Source organism: Arvicola amphibius, chromosome 10 (genome assembly GCF_903992535.2).
Source record: "Arvicola amphibius chromosome 10, mArvAmp1.2, whole genome shotgun sequence".
In the NCBI taxonomy this organism is placed as follows: domain Eukaryota; kingdom Metazoa; phylum Chordata; class Mammalia; order Rodentia; family Cricetidae; genus Arvicola; species Arvicola amphibius.
The window spans coordinates 78,347,049-78,366,452 of NC_052056.1; the positions used below are offsets into that span (position 1 = coordinate 78,347,049).

A 19,404-nucleotide genomic window follows, 5' to 3' on the forward strand; every position below is an offset into this window, starting at 1 on the left:
GTAGAGCAGCAACTATGGGACACTGCTAAAGGCAACTCTGTGCTGTGTGTCATATCCCCTTGGTTATCTAAGTATAGGTAGGCTACTGAAGGCCCTTCCTTTACTGGTGGTCTAAAGGCAGGGCTTTTAGAGACGGGGTCTATTGGGCAGTGCTTAAGCTCCAAAAATGCCCAGACAGAATAACCCATTGTTCCCCAGATGCCTAGGTGATGCTTGAGCAATTTCTGTGCTCTCCTAATGTGCAAGGTGAAAGTTGGTTTACACCAACCGAGATTTCAGAATTGAGATTTGATGACAGCCTTGCTTACGTACCCCTTGAGTGAGTCACCTTTGTTTTCTCAGGCAGGTGTACACACAAGATTCATTCATGAAGGGAAATCTGAAGGTGTCTTCCTTTGGGGTAGGGGCTGGTTACTATCACTCACTAGCCAGCCCTCTCTAGGCTAAGTGGGGCAGATGACCAAGAAAAGAATTTTGTGTGCAGGATGAGACTAGAAAGTGGACTAACAGAATGGGAGGGGGCCAGTGGAGTCTTTGATCTTATAAAAAGCAAAGTACCAAATAGATACAGAGGATTCAAATTCCTAGTAGGGGCCTGGGCCTGGATCTGCACTAACTGTCAGTTTTCCTGTCTGATTACTTTTTCTTTCCTTCTGCTTTCTGATATTGGGGAAGTCCAGGCTTGCTCTCTCTCCCCCACCCCACCCAACCCTTTGGTGTCCTAGTCAGAGACTGTCATTGTTTAGTATCCATTAAAGTTGACCTCAGTTTATTTAGACTTTGGGTCTAAAACACCCTGCAAACAGCCCTGTCACAGCTATCACATCAGAGTGCCTATAAGTCTTTGCTTTTTTTTTCTTTTTTTTGTACATTTCAATCCTTAGCAGCAGGGTAGTCTTGATAGCCCAGGGCCCTTGTGGACAGATGACAAGACAGTCTGCAGTATGGGTTTAATGAGATCAGGACCGCCGGGCGGTGGTGGCGCACGCCTTTAATCCCAGCACTCGGGAGGCAGAGGCAGGCGGATCTCTGAGTTCGAGGCCAGCCTGGTCTACAAGAGCTAGCTCCAGGACAGGCTCTAGAAACTACAGGGAAACCCTGTCTCGAAAAACCATTAAAAAAAAAAAAATGAGATCAGGACCTTCAAAATACTTGTATATTGCGGAAGGTCATTATGTTCAGCCTTAACCTGTCCAAGGTAGAAAGGCAGGGCAGAAACTCAAATCTTCTGTCTCTGGAGTGGGGGTGGCTCTGCCTTTGAGGCCTTGGGATGTTCCCTTACATACAGATTTTCCTGTTTTCTGGGAGGTTTTGTTTTTCTGTAGACTTCACTGGCCACTGCTTTTGGGGAAGTCTAAGCTGCATGTGAGTGTTTGCCTCATTTCTGTGCCACCATTGATAACCAGTGCTGGTCATTGCTACAGAAGTGGGGGTCCCAGAACCTGGGGGTACAGATGACCACTGACAGGGCTAGCTGACGATAATGACTTTGAAGTCTGACAACATGACAGATAGTTGGCAAGGCTCTCTGCAGTCTCCTAGGTAGTGGTGCTTCCTGTGGAATGAAGTATGTCACTGGGAAGAACATACGAAATTAGGGCCACTGGGGGGCACTTCTGTGGAAAGTAGGGATCACCTGGGGTATTTCCTATTCTATATAGCATGTTACCAGGGGGCATTTCCTGTAGGTGTCACTTGGTGAAACTCGCAGGTATCCTTAGCCCCAGGCCAATATGTCACCTCAGAGAGTTCCCAAGTATGCCATGTATGAAGAATTCTACAATACTGTGTACTGGGCCCCTGGGAACTTGGGACTTTCCTACATATCCAGCTATCTGTTTCCCTTCAGACATGGCTTTACAGGTTGGAGGCTCCTTCCTGTGAGGAGTCACCACAGCCCGAGAACCTGCTTTATCTCCATAGGGTATTTCCACAGGTTGACATGTATTTCCTTCTTTCTCTGCAGAAGGACATGGCTCTGAAGCCACATGAGCGGAAGGAGAAATGGGATCAACGCCTCATCAAGAAGCCTCGAGAGTCAGAAAACTGCCCATCTGCTGAGCTGAGTGAGAACAGGCAGCCCCTGGAGGTGGGCAGTCCAGGGCAGAATGCAGAGCCCACTTGTGATGAAGGGACTAGGAAAGTCCCATTGCAGCCCTCCAAACAGGTAAGCATCCTGTGCCCTCCCTTACTCATGATCTCTGCAGTGGTGGGATCTGCACCAGTTCCATATGCACACCTGGACCCCACCCTTCGGCGTCTGGCCTGCCTGGCAATGCACCCCATCGTTGCTAGGCTTGGGGTATGGGATAGATAGGTAGGAGCCAGGCTGGTCACAGAGGTGCGGGGACCTGTCCGTCTGCCCAACTGAAAAGGCCTGCCTGGCCAGTGCTATTGCTTCTCCCCAGGAGTACAGGGGTGTGTGCTGGCCAGGATGGGTGACAGTGCCAAGCTGATAGGCCGGCCCCGCTTCCCACTGCGTCTGTCAGGTTCCGCCGACTAGGTGTTTGGAGACATCTAGAGTGTCTCTAAATGGATTTGGGGACAAGGCTCCTGCTAAGAGAGGGGAATGCTCAGCCAAAGGCTTCAGGTCCAGCAGTGAAAGGAGAAACCAAGAAAAAGGATGCCCTCCCTCCCCCAGGAGGACTGTTTCTGGCCATATGAGGTCTGTCAGAGCAGGTAGAAACTGGTCTGTGCTGCCTGAGCATGGGTCTGTCCTGAGTCATGGCTCAGTGCTGCAATTGCTTTCCTCCTGAGGACCCTAGGCCTGTGCCCTCTTTTTATAGAAAAAGGGCTTTTCTCAGCAGTTAAGACTGCTCTGAGCTCCCTTGGGAATTGGGCTTTGGAGAGGGAATAGCATGTCTTGGGCCTGGGCTGGATGGGGGATCCGCGGGCACACCTGCCCAGGTGGACACATACTCTTTCTTCCATGCAGGTGTGCTCCCCAGAAGGGGGGCCGCTCCCAGCCAGCCCCTGGCACCAGAACGGCCCGGCCCAGCACCAGCAGCAACAACAGCCCAGCCAGTCCAGCCAGCCCCAGGGGCCCCTCCCAGCCCCAGGGCAGCCCTGCCAGCCCCAGCGGCCACCCCTGGGTCAGCGTGATTGGCCCCATCGATCACTTGGCTTGAGACAGCCTTGCCAGCCCCGGCGCCCACTTCTGGGCCCTGGTCAGCAACACCGACCCCAGCATCTGCTTCCGGCCCCAGATCAGCTAAGCCAGACCCAGCGCTCACGCCTGGCTCAGTCCCGCAGGCCACTCTTGGCTCTTCCAGGCTCCAGGCAGCGCCTGCAGTCCATCCAGACTCCATGGCATCGCTACCCACTTCGGTCCCTGTTGACCTCGTGTCACCTCTGCCGGTCTCTACTGACCGTGTGGCACCGTTGCCGACCTTTGCAGTCATGGACCACACAGTGTTCCTGTGACCAGCCCTCTCGGGCTGCCTCAGGACAGCGCTGCCAGCCCCCTCGGACTCTCACCTTGCAGCCACACCATTGTCCCACCAGCCACCTTTCAGGCCAGTGCTGCTGCTCCTGGCAGGCACTGTTGGCCTTACGTCAGCAGAGCCAGCCCCATAGATCTCTCCTGGGCCAGTCTAGTTGCCCCCGACAGTCACTGGTGGGCCTCAAGCAGCCCCAGCAATTAGTTGAAGGCCCAGAGCAGAGTAGCCCTCCAAAGCCTGCCCTGCTGAGTCCTAGACAGTCACAACAGAAGTGTCCACGTCTTAGTCCAGAGCAATCTCACCTACCTAAACAGCCCCTCATGGGCCCAAAGAAACCCCTGCGGTCACTTCTGGGCCCAGACCAACTTCGCAAACCCCAACCATTACTTCCCCTACCCGATCGACCTTCACTACTGGGGCAGCCAGGCCTGGGCCCCCAGCCTCTTCTGAGGCCCCTTTGTCAACTGAGGCGGCAGTCCCTACTGGATCTGGTGCCAGCCCGTCAACCCCAGCCTTCGATCCTGGGCCATCCCTTCAGGCCCTTGAGGACACAGTGGACTCGAAACTCTGCCCCGGGGGTGGCCCGCCAAGCCCCATCTGTGAGTCCTGGAGCATGAGGCTTGTAGATAACTCGCTGGATGAATTTGTCACACTGCAGTTGAGCTGCACTAGTGAGAACCTTACTCTTTAGATGCTTCACAGACTGCCATGAGGCTGTTCCCAGACTGCTTGACTGATTGGGGCCTGAGGTCAAGGCAGGAGAGCCCCTGCTGTGCCGAGAGCAGGCCCAGGCTCATCGCATCAGAAGCATCAGAAGAGAGATGAACGCCAAGTCATTCCATCATCCTACTGTCCCTTCCATAGGTGTCAGGCCTTTTGGTGTTACTGTACCCATCACATACTTCATGTTGAACAACTTCTAGGAGAGGTTACACAGCCACCCGAGGACTTGGAGCCTGTTGGGACCCTTCAGCATCTTTTGGTGCCTCTAATTGCCAACAACGTTTTCGCATCTCCGAGTCTCTCATGCATGTGTGCAGGTGCAAGTGGTGTGTACATGTCTGCCTGTGTGTGACGGGCATGTGCAATGGAGTGCCAGCCTAGGCCTCACTTTCTGTCCCCCACTTCACACCCACTGTATTCCCCACCCTGAGCACAATGGCTTAAGCGACTCAGGGCCACAGCGTCCATTTGGTTGGCCAGGTTTCAGCTCACACCTTTTGGCTGTGGGATGATGTTAGTGTCTACTTGAAGATCCTCCATCTGCATAAGAGATGTGAAGGGGTGGTGAATCTATGGCTGCTTCCCCACCTCTCAGGGCTTTCTCCACTCCAGAGACACTGACAGGGCAGCTAGAAGCCTCTATCCGGACTCTTCATCCCCGTTACAACAGTGTTCAACCCTGATTCTGATGCCTATTACTACACCTTTGGGCCTGCACCTGTCCCTACTACCTGTGATCAGGGGTTGTTCAGCCTGCCAAAGTTCCATTTTAGGGTAGCCAGCCCCACACTGGATCCCCTGGAGTCCCGGTGGCTAGATTGAATCCATGAAGAGGAGGTGACCAGAGCAGAGAGAGGACCCCTGGGCTTGGAACTTCTACCTGGGGTTGTCTGGGCTGCATGGCTGGGCCCCAGTCACTGTCACTGTTCTTGTTCCTGTTGACACTGGACAACCCCTTTCTGATGCTTAGCTACGGCCTCTGAACTGAGAATTTGGAACTTATTTTTCTGATTATAAAAATAAAGTGCCATGCCATTTTTATGACAGTGTTTTATAATTTAAATATATGCCCTGTTTCCTGTGATTTATTCCATTGAGTGGTTTTGTATATCTAGCGTTGGTCTTCTGTTCACTAAGTACTAGACAGAGGAGACTTGGAGTCACATACTGTCCTGTGGGTCTGGGGAGGTGCTGTCCTTGTCATGGCCCTCATGGAGATGGCTGTAGTATCCAGGCATGAGCAGTAGAAGTTTGTGGTAGGTACTAAGGGTGGAGCTCTTGAGGGCATGATTCACACGCCGAACTGGGCCCATCCATGTCAGTGTTTTGAGGAGAGTTGGCTGCATGGGGGTGGCCCAAGGAACCTAGTGCCTGAGTTAGACTGCCCTGAACCTACTCTGCACATTAGCTTGTGGGAAGGGTTAGGGAAATCTTATTTTTGATGATGCACTGCACACATACTGGTCCTGTTTGGGGCCAGAAAGTGCATTGTAAAGTCCTGTTATTTTCTACTGCTCTGCTTAGCCTATTCCAGAGTTGAAAGGCTGGTTGGTTGTATCTGAGGGTATCTGTTGTATCAGGCCACTCTGGGTGTCCTTGGCTGCCTCTTAGTTGTGTATTTAAGAGGGGAAATAGAAAACTGACAGTGGTGGGCAGATTAGCACAGAAAGTTGAAGCCTCTAGAATGAGGTCTTGTAGACGCTTGCTTGCTAAGAAAGACTACTTGAACCTAGTGGGTCAGAGACATAGCTCAGCTCAGTGGGTAGAGAGGTGCTTATGAACAGGTCCCAATCCTCAGATGCCACAAGGTGGCAGGAGAGAACAGACTTTTGAACTTCTTAGACCTCCACACATAGACGCTGTACTCACACACATATACAATTGAAAAACAGACCACAGCCAGCCTTGGATGGGCAGCATTACCAGGACCCTGGTGGCTGGGTCACATGGGCCATGTTTGGGGACCTGTTTTGGAGCTGCTCTTGTGATATACTTAGAAAAGACGAGTTCACAAAGCTGACCTGTGGTGTTTCTGAGCAACTAGAGACCCAGGTTCCTCTGGATTTGGCAAATTCTAGTGTTGCTGACCTATCTGACCATATAGCTATATGGGCCTGCCAGGACAGGCAGCTGTGGGTGGAGACCCTGAGGTTGTTTGGAGCTTCCCTGGAAGCAGTCTTGGGTCCTGATGACTATGGGGTAGTGGGCTCATCCAAGTTGCAGTGGTGTGGTCTGGAGTCCAGAAGACCCTCTAATGGAGTCTGGAGATAGTGCCATCATTTGAGAGGCCATCAACATCTACTTATTTGCTGCTAGGGCCTCATACACTGTACCAGGTTCAGTGTAGCCCGCTTTACCATGGGCAAGGTATAGTAATATCTACCAGGAAGGGGAGGGGAGCATGAAGAAGCTGGTAAGCTCCCCCACTGAATCTCTCACAGGAAAGTGAAGCTTGTGTAGAGTTGAAGTATCTGGAGTAAATTCCCTGGGAAGCTGGGTGGCCCCTGTTGTAGGGCCTGGAACTAGAATGATCCTTGGGTTCTACCTTGGCTGAGTGAGTCAGAATGTGAATTGGGGTAACCTAGGAGGGAAAAATGCAAGCACAGTCTACCTTGAACACCAGTACCTGTCCAAGGCATTTGCATGTGTGCGTGTGTGCGTGTGTGTGTGTGTGTGTGTACGTGCAGTGCAGGCGTGTGTACGCGTCCTTGCCTCACCTTGCATGTATGCAAAGGTATGTCTGCATACATCCTGCTCTCCATGTTAACCTCACAGCCTATGAAATGGAGTTACCAGCCTTCCCAACCTGCTCACCAGTTTCATCCAGACACTAGTCCCAGCTTGCTGACGTTCCCCTCATGAAGCCTTTTCTAGTCAAAGTTCCAACTGATAACCCTTCAGGGGCTGCACCCTAGCAGTTTTAGAAGAAAGGCATATGGCAGAGGGAACAACTTATACCCTAGCTAAAGAAGTGAGGCCAGACCAGAAATAAAAAAGCAAGGTCTCAGGGCCTTGGAGCAGCTTATCCTGGTGAGATGAGGTGTTGTGCCTGACATGTGGCATGACCTGACCTGGGATCTCTGTGGCTACCTTTCAACCTTTCTAAATGGGCTTAGTGGCAGAGTGTGGCCCCTTCCCAGCTTGAAGCTGCAGTGACAGGTGACGATCCCCCACAGTTGGCAGATGTGGGAAAGTCCACAGGCTTCCTAGTTCTACAGGGCCTCCTGGGCAGTTTCTTGAGAAACAGATATGGATAGGTCCTGGACTCAGCAGCACTGTTGGTGGAAGTAACATGAGCCACAGCATTTGAAATGTCCTAGAAACCACACTAAAATAAACCCATAATGGATTGGGTTTTTTTTGTTGTTGTTGTTTTGTTTTGTTTTGTTTTTTGACAGGGTTTCTCTGTGTAACCCTGGCTGTCCTGGTTCTATAGAAAAGGCTTGCCTTGAATTTAGAGATCTACCTGCCTCTGCCTCCCAAGTGCTAAGATTAATAATAGATATCATTTAAATTTGTTGAAAGTGTTATTTTAACATGTAAAAAGTATGAAATTAATTAGTAATGAGCTAGTAGTACAAACTGCACACTGAGGAAGGATGACAAATTTGAGGTCAGCCTAAATACTTAAACCTTGTCCTTTTTTTTTTTTTTTTTGAGACAGGGTTTCTCTGTGGCTTTGGAGCCTGTCCTGGAACTAGCTCTTGTAGACCAGGCTGGCCTTGAACTCACAGAGATCCACCTGCCTCTGCCTCTCTAGTGCTCGGATTAAAGGCATGCACCACCTTTAATCTTGTCTTTAAAAATATCACTGGGGCGCGCGCGTGTGTGTGTGTGTGTGTGTGTGCACATGTGCACATGCGCGTGCTTAGTTTGTGTCTGTGTTTCTGCATTGAGTGTTAGAAATCTAGCACAAGGGCCTGAGGATACAAGAAACCCTGTTTCGGGAGTGGGAGTGGGAGGGGCTAGCAGAATTCACTTTTAGGGTCTCATATGCTAAATGAAAGCAGCTATGGGGAAAAAGGCTTCCTAGTAAATTTATGGCTTGCACTTTCTAGACAGTCCATCACTGAGGGGAGTCGGGAGAGGTCCATCATTGAGGGGAGTCAGGAGAGGAACTTGAGGCAAGAGCCTGGAGATAGGAACCATAGGAGAAGGCTGCTTGAGTTGATCCTGAGATTTGCAAGAGAAGAACCAGTTCCACAATTTTGAGCCAAATTTAAGGCAAGCTTTAATTAAATACTGACCAGGATGGACCTTGGTCAGAACCACTCTCTGGAATTCCCACAACTGGCAAGGAGATACATGTTGTAGGGGCTATTTAAAGACAAACCCATATGACTACCCAATTTCCCATTTGTATAAATCCCAATATTCCAGGAAGTTACCTGGTCCCTAGGTGGGTTAGGCTCACAGGTTAACTTTGGGTCCTATACTTGTTGGCTTGCTCTCTTATACTCAAATAGCTTTTTTTATACATCCCAGGGCTATCTGCCTATGGGGTGGTGTGGCCCACAGTAGGCTGGGGATGTCCACAATCAAGGCAATTCTTCAGTTGAGGGCCCTTCCTAGGGAATTCTACGTTGTGCAAATGGCCAATAGAAACTAGGAAAGGTAATAAAGCTGAGAAATCCCTTGCTAAATTAACCAAGGAAAAACAAAACAACACAGGCTGCCAGTTTTTAGCTGTCATAGACATGAAATAGATTTTATTCCAACTAATCCAGCAATTGGGTGAGATGGATAAATTCCTCAAAAAATGTAGTCACAAAAGATGATAGAAAGCTGGGTATGGTGGCACAAATTTATGATCCTCAGCAGTTGGGAAACAGCAGGAGGCTCTGCAGTCCCTTCATGCCTGCCTTAGTTCACCTTTGCCAGACAGACCACTTTCTCAGCAGGTTCCAAGGCTGTGGCTTCCCTATTCCTCAGGGATCTGGAAATGGCTGCCCTCCTGAGGACTGAATGATACTGTTATACCCCACCACTACCTCATGTGTGCGTGTATATGTGGGTAGAAGAGACTAACTTAAGCATCTTTAATGAAAGTTGTTTATAAGACACCTTCACTCCTGCATCTTCTCAACTGTTTCTTCCTTATATTTGTCCTTCTCCTTTCCTTCTTGTCGAGACTTCCCTTTCTAGTATCTATTTGCCATCTTTACCCAGCTTTAACCTAGTGACAGCACCGTGCTTGGGTGGATGCCCACATGGACAGTTGTGTCATTAGCCTTTCCTACTGCACTCATCTAACGTAGATTTGTGTTTCTTTCTGTACACGTGGACCACTTTGCCAATTAGCTGGCCTTTGTAGTGTCCTTGGACAACCTGAACTTCATCTCCTTCCAAGTGGGCATAGACTGAACATTATATTTCAGTCTCAGCTCTTTGGAAAGAGGGGAAGACCCAAGCCTCCTCCGAATGTGAGAAGGTGCTTTGCAATGCTCTTTGCAGTTTTTGCCTTGGTTAGAAGTCACAAGGGATTGAACTTCATTTTGGCAGCTGTGATCTAGCAATGGCCATGCTAGAGACTTAATTTTTAATATTTTTTTTTATTTTTGACTTCATGTATGTATGTATTCAATGTATTTTGGTCATATCCTCTGCACTGCCCTTTCCAGCTTGGCAGCCTTGTCAAGTAGCATCCTCTTTCTGGGACTCTGCCTCTATCCCTATAAAGTGAGAGTGTTCATAATAACACATAAGTCTTCAAGGTGTGGGAATAAGAGATCAAAAGTAAGTTACTAGGGTATAGTGACTGGACTTCACCTGCATACTAAGTTCAAGGCTGCTTGAAACCCTATCTTCAAAAACATCAAAAAGGTTCTAGCAGACTTGAATGTGCCCTGTTGTTTCCATGGTGGGTACTGTTCTCACTATAAATTCAGCAATTTCCTCATCTCATGCCACTTAGCTGGTTTGAGACCCAAACCCTGGATGCTCATCTTTGTCCTCATCTGCAGACCCAGTCCCCTTCTGTAACACTGCTGTGGCCAGGCTACAAGCAGGGGAACATTTGAATGGCTTTGATTATTGAAACCACTAGTATTCCATCATAGCCCCACATAAATTGGATCCCTCCCCTCCAGGGATAAAAGACCTGAGGACTGGTGTGGTTCTGGGCAACCAGGACCTTGTTCCCTGCAGCCTTGGACTAGCTGTGCTGGGCAATCATAGTAATCCTATCCCTCAGCTCTTGTACCCTCTCAGGAACTGGTTCTTTTGCATGAGCCACTATATTCAGGTCCTGGGATTCAGCAAGAAACAAGACTTTCTGTATGAAATTCAGTTCTGTCTGGAAGACATAGAGGAGCAGTGGTTCTCAACCTATGAGTCACAACCCCCTTGGGATTGCTCATATCAGATATCTTACATATCAGATTATTTACATTACAATTTATAACAGTAGCAAAATTACAACTCTAAAGTGCAACAAAATAGCTTTATGATTGGGGGTCACCACAGCATGAGGATCATCACAGCATTAGGAAGATTGAGAACCACTGCAGTAGAGTAGAGCAAGCGGGGGCTGAGTGTGACAGCTATATGGAGAAGCATCTTTGGGTTGGTATCAGGAAGGGACATACAGGACCCAGAGTGCAGGCTGGTGGGAGTGGTTCCACTGCAGATCTCTATGAAAATGAAAGAAGGCCATGTTGTGGTTTGGATCGGGGCACCCCTCAGAGCTCATATGCTAAAGGTGTCAGCCTTTGGCACTGCTGGGACGCAGTGGAAACTCTAGAGAGTGGGGCTTAGTAGGAGGAATTGAGGAATTAGGAGGATTAGTAGGATCATTGGAGGCATGCTCCTGAAGGGCACTGTGGGTCCCTGAAATCCTGCTAGTCTCTGTCTTGTTTCTCCCTCCTCATGCCCTTGCCATGTTGTGCTACCTCACCACAGAACTTAGTTATTTGAATCGTAGAAGGATGTAAAGAAGCTTGATGCATTTAACCCTAAACCTGAGCCATCTATCTCCCCATCCTGCACTAGGACAGTAGTAAACAACAATGACATCTGATGGGGAAAGGAGCAAATGGAGTGTCTTGGCAAGGAAGATCTGGGATGGGTCCCCTCCTGGTCAGGTGACGTGAAAGCTTAGTTCCGAAGAGAGGATTATATGGAATACCCCGGTCTGAAGCCACAGCTGGGTACCTGTGGAAGGGAAGTATGGGGTGGAGTCCACAATGGTCAGTGAGTGTTGTGGTCAGGGGTAGGAGACCATCAGGCCTGGAGACAACAAAACAGAAAAGCTGAGTTTTATTGTTGTGCTAATTGAGGTTCTTTACTGTATCAGCATTTGTTCTAGGAAGACAACGCGAAGCCAGGGCCCAGAACTGACAAATGAGTAGGGCCTATATAGGTCAGGGAGCAGAGACCATTAGAGAAAGTACAGCTCGGTCTCTTTCAGCATGGTCTTGTTCTGCTGAAGTGAATCAGGGTTACTGTGACTATAGACTCTTGGCATAGCTCACTACAGGAGGGCATTAGTTACTTGGGTAATTTGGGCCAGTGCCAAGCTTCTGAGATTTGCTATATCTAGGGAACCTTAAGAGTTCTTCAAATGACCATTGCCTATAGCAGGACCAGGGGTCAGTGACCTGAGGATGTGGGAGCAGGGGTCAACTCCCCAAGAAGAGTAGGCATAGAGTGGCTGCTGGAGGGCCAGCAGCATACATGGAATGTACTGTGTGTACAGGACACACTGTACGCGCCAAATGTACCGGCAAAGGTACCAGCGGTTATAGGGGTTAGGGAATAACCACGATAGTCCTTTATAATAAATCAGTTTTAATACAAGGGAAAATAAGGAAACTTACAGAACCAAGGGTCCAGCGGAGCAGAAGGTACGCAGGGGAGAACCAAACGGGGCTTCTTCCGGCGCCCCAATCCTATTTAAGGGGTATGCTACTCCGCTGGGGCAGCCACACCCCTGAACGCAGGGATTGGGCCAGCTGCCCCAACATCTCCCCCTTTTGTCTAAATAAGACAGATTCAGAAACCAAATACAACTATATACAATGGGAACAGATCATATAAAATTACAAGAAGTAAACAATATCAGGCGAGGAGTATATAACAAAAAAATTTTTCTAATCACTCTACTTTGGGAAGTCTAAATAATCTAGAAGGTAGCTACCATTATCTAATCTTCAACCCCATCAAAGATCTGAGAAGGAGAGTAAAATTACCAAAGCAACCAGGAAGCACAAACGAGAAACTTCCAAAATGTGCAACACAAGACAGAGACAATTGACTACCTGGGCAACCACACGAAGTCTTGAAAGCAATGTTGAGGCAACCAACTTTGGCTGAGGCCTGAAAAAACCTGACATACCATTATACAACGGCAAGGAACCTTTAATAGAACAATCCTATCCTGTCTTGGCAAGATAAGACAATTCTGTTTTATCCACTTATGGATATTTCGTAGTTTAGTCAGTAATGGAGGTATGGGCTTTTCTTTGCCCAAGGCCAGTTCTGCCAAGTAGAAGACAAACTCCCAGTGGAGTGTCTTTGGTGCTCAACGTTCTCTCCGGAGTAGAGCATTGTTGCTAGGAGTGATTGTGTCTCATAAATACAAAACTCTAGGTTAGATTAAAGGCCATGTTCTACAGCTCTTCAAAGAGGTTGAAGATTATGCTATCTATACTAAATACAACCTCTATGTGTCTAAAAAACCTGATTGTCCTAAATATAAATATGACCAACATATAATTCTCAACACTTATATAACTGTATGACTAATAGAATAGACAACTGTGCAATAAATGAAGACAATGATTTCCAAATGTGAACAGGGTCATTACATAAATAATATCTGAGGTAGAAATGTACATTGCAATATAGTAAACAATGTCATTACATAAATAGTATCAGAGGTAGAGATGTACATTGCAATATAGTAAACAATGTCAATATAACAATTGTTTCAAACAGAGGTAGTATCATACTCTCATACAATGTTCAATATATCAATATACAAGAATCAACACTCATATAGTTTTTTTTAAAAAACAATAACTCACAAAAATCAATTATTCCTTCAGATCACCAGTTAATCCCTCCCCCCCCCGTTTTTTTAATATATTTATATATATACATATATATATATATATATATACACATAATTTATACCCCTGAGTCCATATAAAGCCTTCCACAACCCGACCACCCTATACCAGCCACCAATTAGTGTCCCTAAATCTGAGGGTAAACTTTGTTGGGAGGGGGGGGCGTCGTCATCCAAGATTGCTTCCAGCTGACATAGGGGCGACTTTTCTTCCCAGGGGTTCCTGTGAAAGCAAATGATGGTAGAATACCCAGGGTAACATTTCATCTAGGAAAAATGTGTCCAGCCTCTGAATTTTTTTAGAAAATGAGGCCAGAATGTTGTCAAAAATGTGCACCATTCAAAAGTGTTCTGTGCAATTGGTACCAAAAAACAGGCCAAATATTAGCGCTACAAAAACATGACGTCATAATAACCAGTTGGAGTTGATGTCGCGGGGCCCCGTCTTCATCCTGGAAACTGCAAAGATTACTGAAGAAAAATTTTTGTCGTTTGTTGCGAGAGAGATAAGCATTATCTACAAAGACACATACAGGCGTATACGTGCATATCTTCAAAGAAAGGTGCATTAAAGACAACCATAGATGTGAATGAAGGCAAAGAAGGCAAATATATTGGTACCATTATCAACATTATTGTTATTAATATTCTGTCTCATAATTTGACTCCTAACCTGAGACAGAAACTCTGATAAATCTCTTATAAACAAGCTTGGAATTGGAGAGGGACTGGGCCAGAGTCCAACTCCAAGAAACCAGCTCTAAATATCTATGAAGAAATGCATATTGACACACATTCAAAAATTGTTTTTTATACTCACAGAGCTTACCCAATGTTAATGCTGATCCTTGTTGGGTTGCAATTGGTTCCAATTCATCAATATTCAAGGTATCCAGGGTCCCTCAGGTCCTTTGAAGGTGAGCTTCTTGCTGTGGGGATAAGAAAAGAACCCTGCCCCCGAACTATAGGTATCTTACCATCAGTATGTTCACCATCCTTGTGCATGAATTGTTATTTTTCTTTTCCAAGGGGCTTCTCCTCTTCAAACCGAACCTTTATTAACTTTGATGGTATCCACGATTTTTCTCCTCCTGTGGAGACAAGAGCAAAACCCCTTCCCCAAGGCAGCACATCCCCTGGCTTCCATTGTGAGGTTAGCACATCCTTGAAATAAACTGGTTGATTTAATTCAACAGACTTTTCCATTATCCAATGTCTTTCTGCAGCCGTTGTCCCCTTCTCATTAGCGTTGAGAAAATTCAAAGTTAGTAAAGCATTATGTAATCTATTTCTGGGGGTATTCTCCACCCCCTTTTGCTTGTTTAACATATCCTTTATAGTCCTATTTGATCTTTCAATGACTGCTTGACCTGTAGGATTGTAGGGTATGCCTGTAACATGCTTAATATTGTAATAGGCAAAAAACCGTTTCATTTTTCTAGAGACATAAGCTGGACCATTATCCGTCTTTATTTATGCAGGTATACCCATGATGGCCATGACTTCTAATAAGTGAGTGATTACTGAATCGGCCTTTTCTGAGCTTAAAGCAGTTGCCCATTGGAATCCTGAATAAGTGTCAATGGTATGGTGTACATATTTTAATTTTCCAAATTCTGCAAAATGGAACACATCCATCTGCCAGATTTCATTCCTTTTGGTGCCCTTTGGATTAGCCCCTGCAGGCAGTGGTGCTTGGTTATAGAAAGAGCAAGTAGGGCATTTCTTTACAATCTCCTTAGCTTGTTGCCATGTAATAGAAAACTCTTTCTTCAAGCCTTTGCTATTGACATGATGCTATTCATGAAATTCGGAAGCCTGCAGCACACTACCAATCAATAGCTGATCAATATCTGCATTGCCACGTGCTAAAGGACCTGGCAGACCCGTATGGGATCGGATGTGTGTTATATACATAGGGCAAAGTCTGTTCCTGATCATTTCTTGTACCTGGATAAACAATGAGGTTAGTTCAGTATCATCAGGTATGAATTCAGCAGTTTCAATATGTAAGATAACTCTTTCTGCATATTGTGAGTCAGTAATAATGTTAAGAGGTTCCTTAAAATCCCTTAGCACCATAAGAATGGCAAATAACTCTGCCTTTTGGACAGAATCGTAAGGACTTTGTTCCACCTTGCTCAAGTCTTCTGATTTGTAGCCTGCCTTCCCTGATTTATTAGCATCAGTATAAAACGTGCGGGCTCCAGTTATTGGAGCATCACGGACAATTCGAGGAAGAATCCAAGAAGTTCTCTTTATAAAGTTAAGCCTTTTGCTTTTTGGATAGTTGTTATTAATTTCTCCTAAAAAGTTAGCACAAGCTCTTTGCCATGGTTCATTATCTTCCCACAATTTTCGTATCTCATCAGCGGTGAAAGGCACTATGATTTCTGCTGGGTCTATGCCTGCTAGTTGGCGAAGTCTCAATTTGCCTTTTATGATTAGTTCAGAAACCTTTTCCACATAGGTTTTTAATTTCTTACTTGGCTTATGAGGTAGAAAGATCCACTCTAAGATAATATCATCTCTTTGCATTAAAATTCCTGTAGGAGAAATTTTTGAAGGCAATATAAGGAGAATACAACTGAGTTCTGGATTCACCCTATCCACATGTGCTTCTTGCAATCTTTCTTCAACCATTGTCAGTTCTTTTTCTGCTTCAGCTGTTAATTCTCTGGGACTGTTTAGGTCTCTTTCCCCATCTAAGGTTTTGTTTAAGTGAATTATCATATCAGGTGTTATCCCAACAGCCGGTCGAAGGCTGGAAATGTCTCCCAACAACCTTTGAAAGTCATTAAGAGTTTGCAGTTGATCTCTTCTAATTTGTGCCTTTTGTGTCTTAATTTTTTGTAAACCTATTCTATAACCTAGATAATCAACAGAATCTCCTCTCTGAATTTTTTTCGGGAGCAATCTGTAATCCCCATTTAAGTAGAACTATTTTTACCTCTTCAAACAGTCTCTCTAAGGTATCCATGTTTGAATCAGACAATAAGATGTCATCCACATAATGATAAACAATGGATTTGGGCAACATCTTGCGTATTATTTGTAATGGTTGATTCACAAAGTATTGGCATAGGGTAGGAGAGTTCAACATGCCCTGTGGGAGGACGGTCCACTGGTATCTCTTGGTAGGTTGAGAGTTATTATAAGTAGGCACTGTGAAGGCAAACTTTTCTCTATCTTTTTCTTGTAAAGGTATGGTGAAGAAACAGTCCTTCAAATCAATAACTATGAGAGGCCATCCTTTTGGTAATAAAGAAGGCAAAGGAAGTCCAGATTGCAGAGAGCCCATAGGTTGAATAATCCTGTTTATAGCTCTGAGATCCGTCACCATTCTCCATTTACCAGATTTTTTCTTAACCACAAATACAGGAGAATTCCAAGGGCTGGTAGATTCTTCTATATGTTGAGCATCCAATTGCTCTTGTACTAGCTGTTCTAAAGCTTGCAACTTTTCCTCAGATAAAGGCCATTGTTTTGTCCATATCGGTTTCTCAGTCAACCATTTTAGAGGTAGGGCCGTTGGTGATTCTGGAGGGGCATCCATTGGTTTGTGTTCTTGTACAGCCCGAATGGCTGGTTTTCGACATCTGTAATACCTTTTGATGTTTTCCTCAGAAATATATGCTCTAGAGGCAGCAGGAATGTTAATTTGAGTATTCCATTGCTGCAATAGGTCACGACCCCATAAATTTACTGCAATATTAGCTACATATGGCCTTAATTTTCCTATCTGTCCCTCAGGACCGATGCATTCGACCCATCTCGTGCTTTGCCTTACTCGAGATAGGGTCCCAATTCCCAAAAGTTGAACATTTACATCCTGTAGTGGCCAATACGGATGCCAAGATTCTGGAGTAATGATACTAACATCCGCTCCTGTGTCCAGCAGGCCAGTAATGAAAATGCCATTTACACACACTCTTAACTTTGGTCTTTGATCACTTATAGAAGTTTGCCAAAATACATGTAATTCATCTTTTGGGCTATTTTTGCTTCCAACAGCAGACATGGGGATTTCTAATTGTCCTGACAAGGCATGTTCTCCATTGTAACGGGAAATGACTGGACCACATTCGCCATGGGGGCCTGCGAGAGGCCCCCCATGGCGTTTCCCGCCTGCAGCGGATTTCCTTGCCTATCTCTTGATGATTTGCATTCGCTGTCCCAATGTCTACCTTTCCCACATCTCCTATATAACCCTGAAGGCTGAGGCCTTCTATTCCTGTTATTCCTGGAAAAGGCATTATTATTATTATTATTTCTGTAAGTCCTTTGTCTGCAATTCCGTTTCATATGTCCCATTCTGCCACAATTAAAACATTTGGTATTTTGATATCTCCTTCTACCGTTGGCAATGGCTTCTTCTACCCACGTATCGGCGTGAAGCTCATTCGATTCAATATTCATTGTATGTAAGACCCATTCCTCCAGGGGTGCTGATCTGATCTTTAGAGGCGTCAAAACCCTTTTGCACTCTACATTGGCATTCTCATAAGCCAAGGACTCAATTATTACCTGCCTTGCTTCTGGGTCAGATATTCCTATTTGTACAGCTTTAGTTAGTCTATGTAAAAAGTCAACAAATGGTTCTCTCGGGCCTTGTTTAACTCTGATATATGATTCCGTTCTCTGTCTTGGGTCTTGAACCCTGTCCCAAGCCTTCAAGGCTGCGGTAGTACATATGGATAGAGTGTGTTCAACATAATTAGCTTGTTCTAGAGGATCAGAATAAAGTCCTTCACCCATAATTTGATCTAGGGTGATGTCAACTCCCTTTGATCTTTCCTGCTGTTCTAAAAGCCTAGCCTCTTGTCTAAACATGCACCTCCAGCTCAACTGATGTCCGTTCTCTAAAACAGCTGAGACTAGGTCCAATCAGTCCCTAGGGGTGGGGTTAATTGTAAGGGACCAAGACTTTAGCATCTCCTTAACAAAGGAGCTATGCATCCCAAAATTCATAACAGCTTGTTTAATTTCTTTCAGATCATTCATACGGATGGGTTCCCATGTATACTCCTTGGTGATCTTAGGGTTTTTAGAACCAGTCACCTTTTCTGTAGTTATCACTGGGAAAATAGGTAGAGTTCTATTGAAGCTATCCCGGAGAGTTCTATTTATCGATGGGGTTGGGACTTTCTTTTGTACTATTTGCTCCTGTTCATGAGAGTCCATAATTTCCTCGATCTTTTCAAATCTATTTACCATTGCCTTCTGCAATGCCTCAATCTCTTGCCCACTATTATGTTCCAAGGCTTTCATAGAGGATTCAAGGGTATGAAGTTTGTCCAACACCGATAACGTCTCATCCTTGGACAGAATTTTCATGGCATGAATGGTGCCATCTTGTATTGAAATTCTGTCCAGCAATCTTTCATAGCTCTTTGATAAAGTCTTGTTAATACATTCAACGGTTCGAATCTTCTCAGATAATGTTTCAGTTTCTACCGACAGGGATTGTAACTTATGATTCAGATCCGCTGTTCCTGACTCCATACCTTGAATTTTCCTCTCAAGTGATAAAGCCATCTCAGAGAGAGATCTGTTATTCCTTTCCTCATGAAATTCAAACTTCTCCTCGAAAGTTCCAAATTTCTCAAGTAACAAAGCCATCTTAGAGGAAAGTCTATTATTCCTTTCCTCGAGAGCTGCAACCGTCTTTTCAAGCTGTTTATTAGTGTTTTCCAAACCAGTTATGTCCTTGTTTAGTTTTTTAGCTCCTGCCTGTAAGGACTCTATCTCCTTTTTATCTTCCAACCACGTTGTAATGAAACAAACAAAAATAAAGAAGATACCAAGCCCTGTAAATATCCAGCCAAAGGAAACCACATCTGTATCGCTCAAAAATTCAGTCATCGTGTAATTAAACAAATTATAGAATCCTTTAATAGTGATATTATCAGACATTTTCAATCTAAATGCTTGCTTTCGATCAAATGAAAAATTACCTGTAATTACCGTTGTCTGCCACTAGATGGCGCAGTGCACCGAGTTTCACGTGTTTTGGGAAACCAAAGATGGCGTCCCGCGCAGAGCACAGTAGCTGGGGAAGAGGCGGCGATGTTCAGGTAGCTTAAAATCAACGGTGAACCTCGGCAAAAGCTGCACAAACAGCTGGCGGGCGAGCGGGTAGCGATCTGCTAGCTTAATATCAGCTTCGGG

The 19,404-nt window shown here is 45.7% G+C and overlaps 1 protein-coding gene across 10 annotated transcripts in view; it reads left to right on the top strand.

The window, feature by feature from the left end:
- Fbrsl1 (fibrosin like 1) overlaps positions 1-19,404 on the top strand; it is an 85,550-nt gene that overhangs the window by 10,575 nt on the left and 55,571 nt on the right. For 9 of the 10 annotated variants that reach the window (XM_038346069.1, XM_038346070.1, XM_038346074.1 and 6 more), the window contains exon 2: positions 1,967-2,167. In XM_038346069.1, the coding sequence (XP_038201997.1) occupies positions 1,967-2,167 (201 nt within the window). Of the gene's footprint in view, positions 1-1,966; positions 2,168-2,935; positions 5,205-19,404 lie in introns of those variants that run through there. The other variant, XM_038346079.2, reaches the window with a different exon arrangement.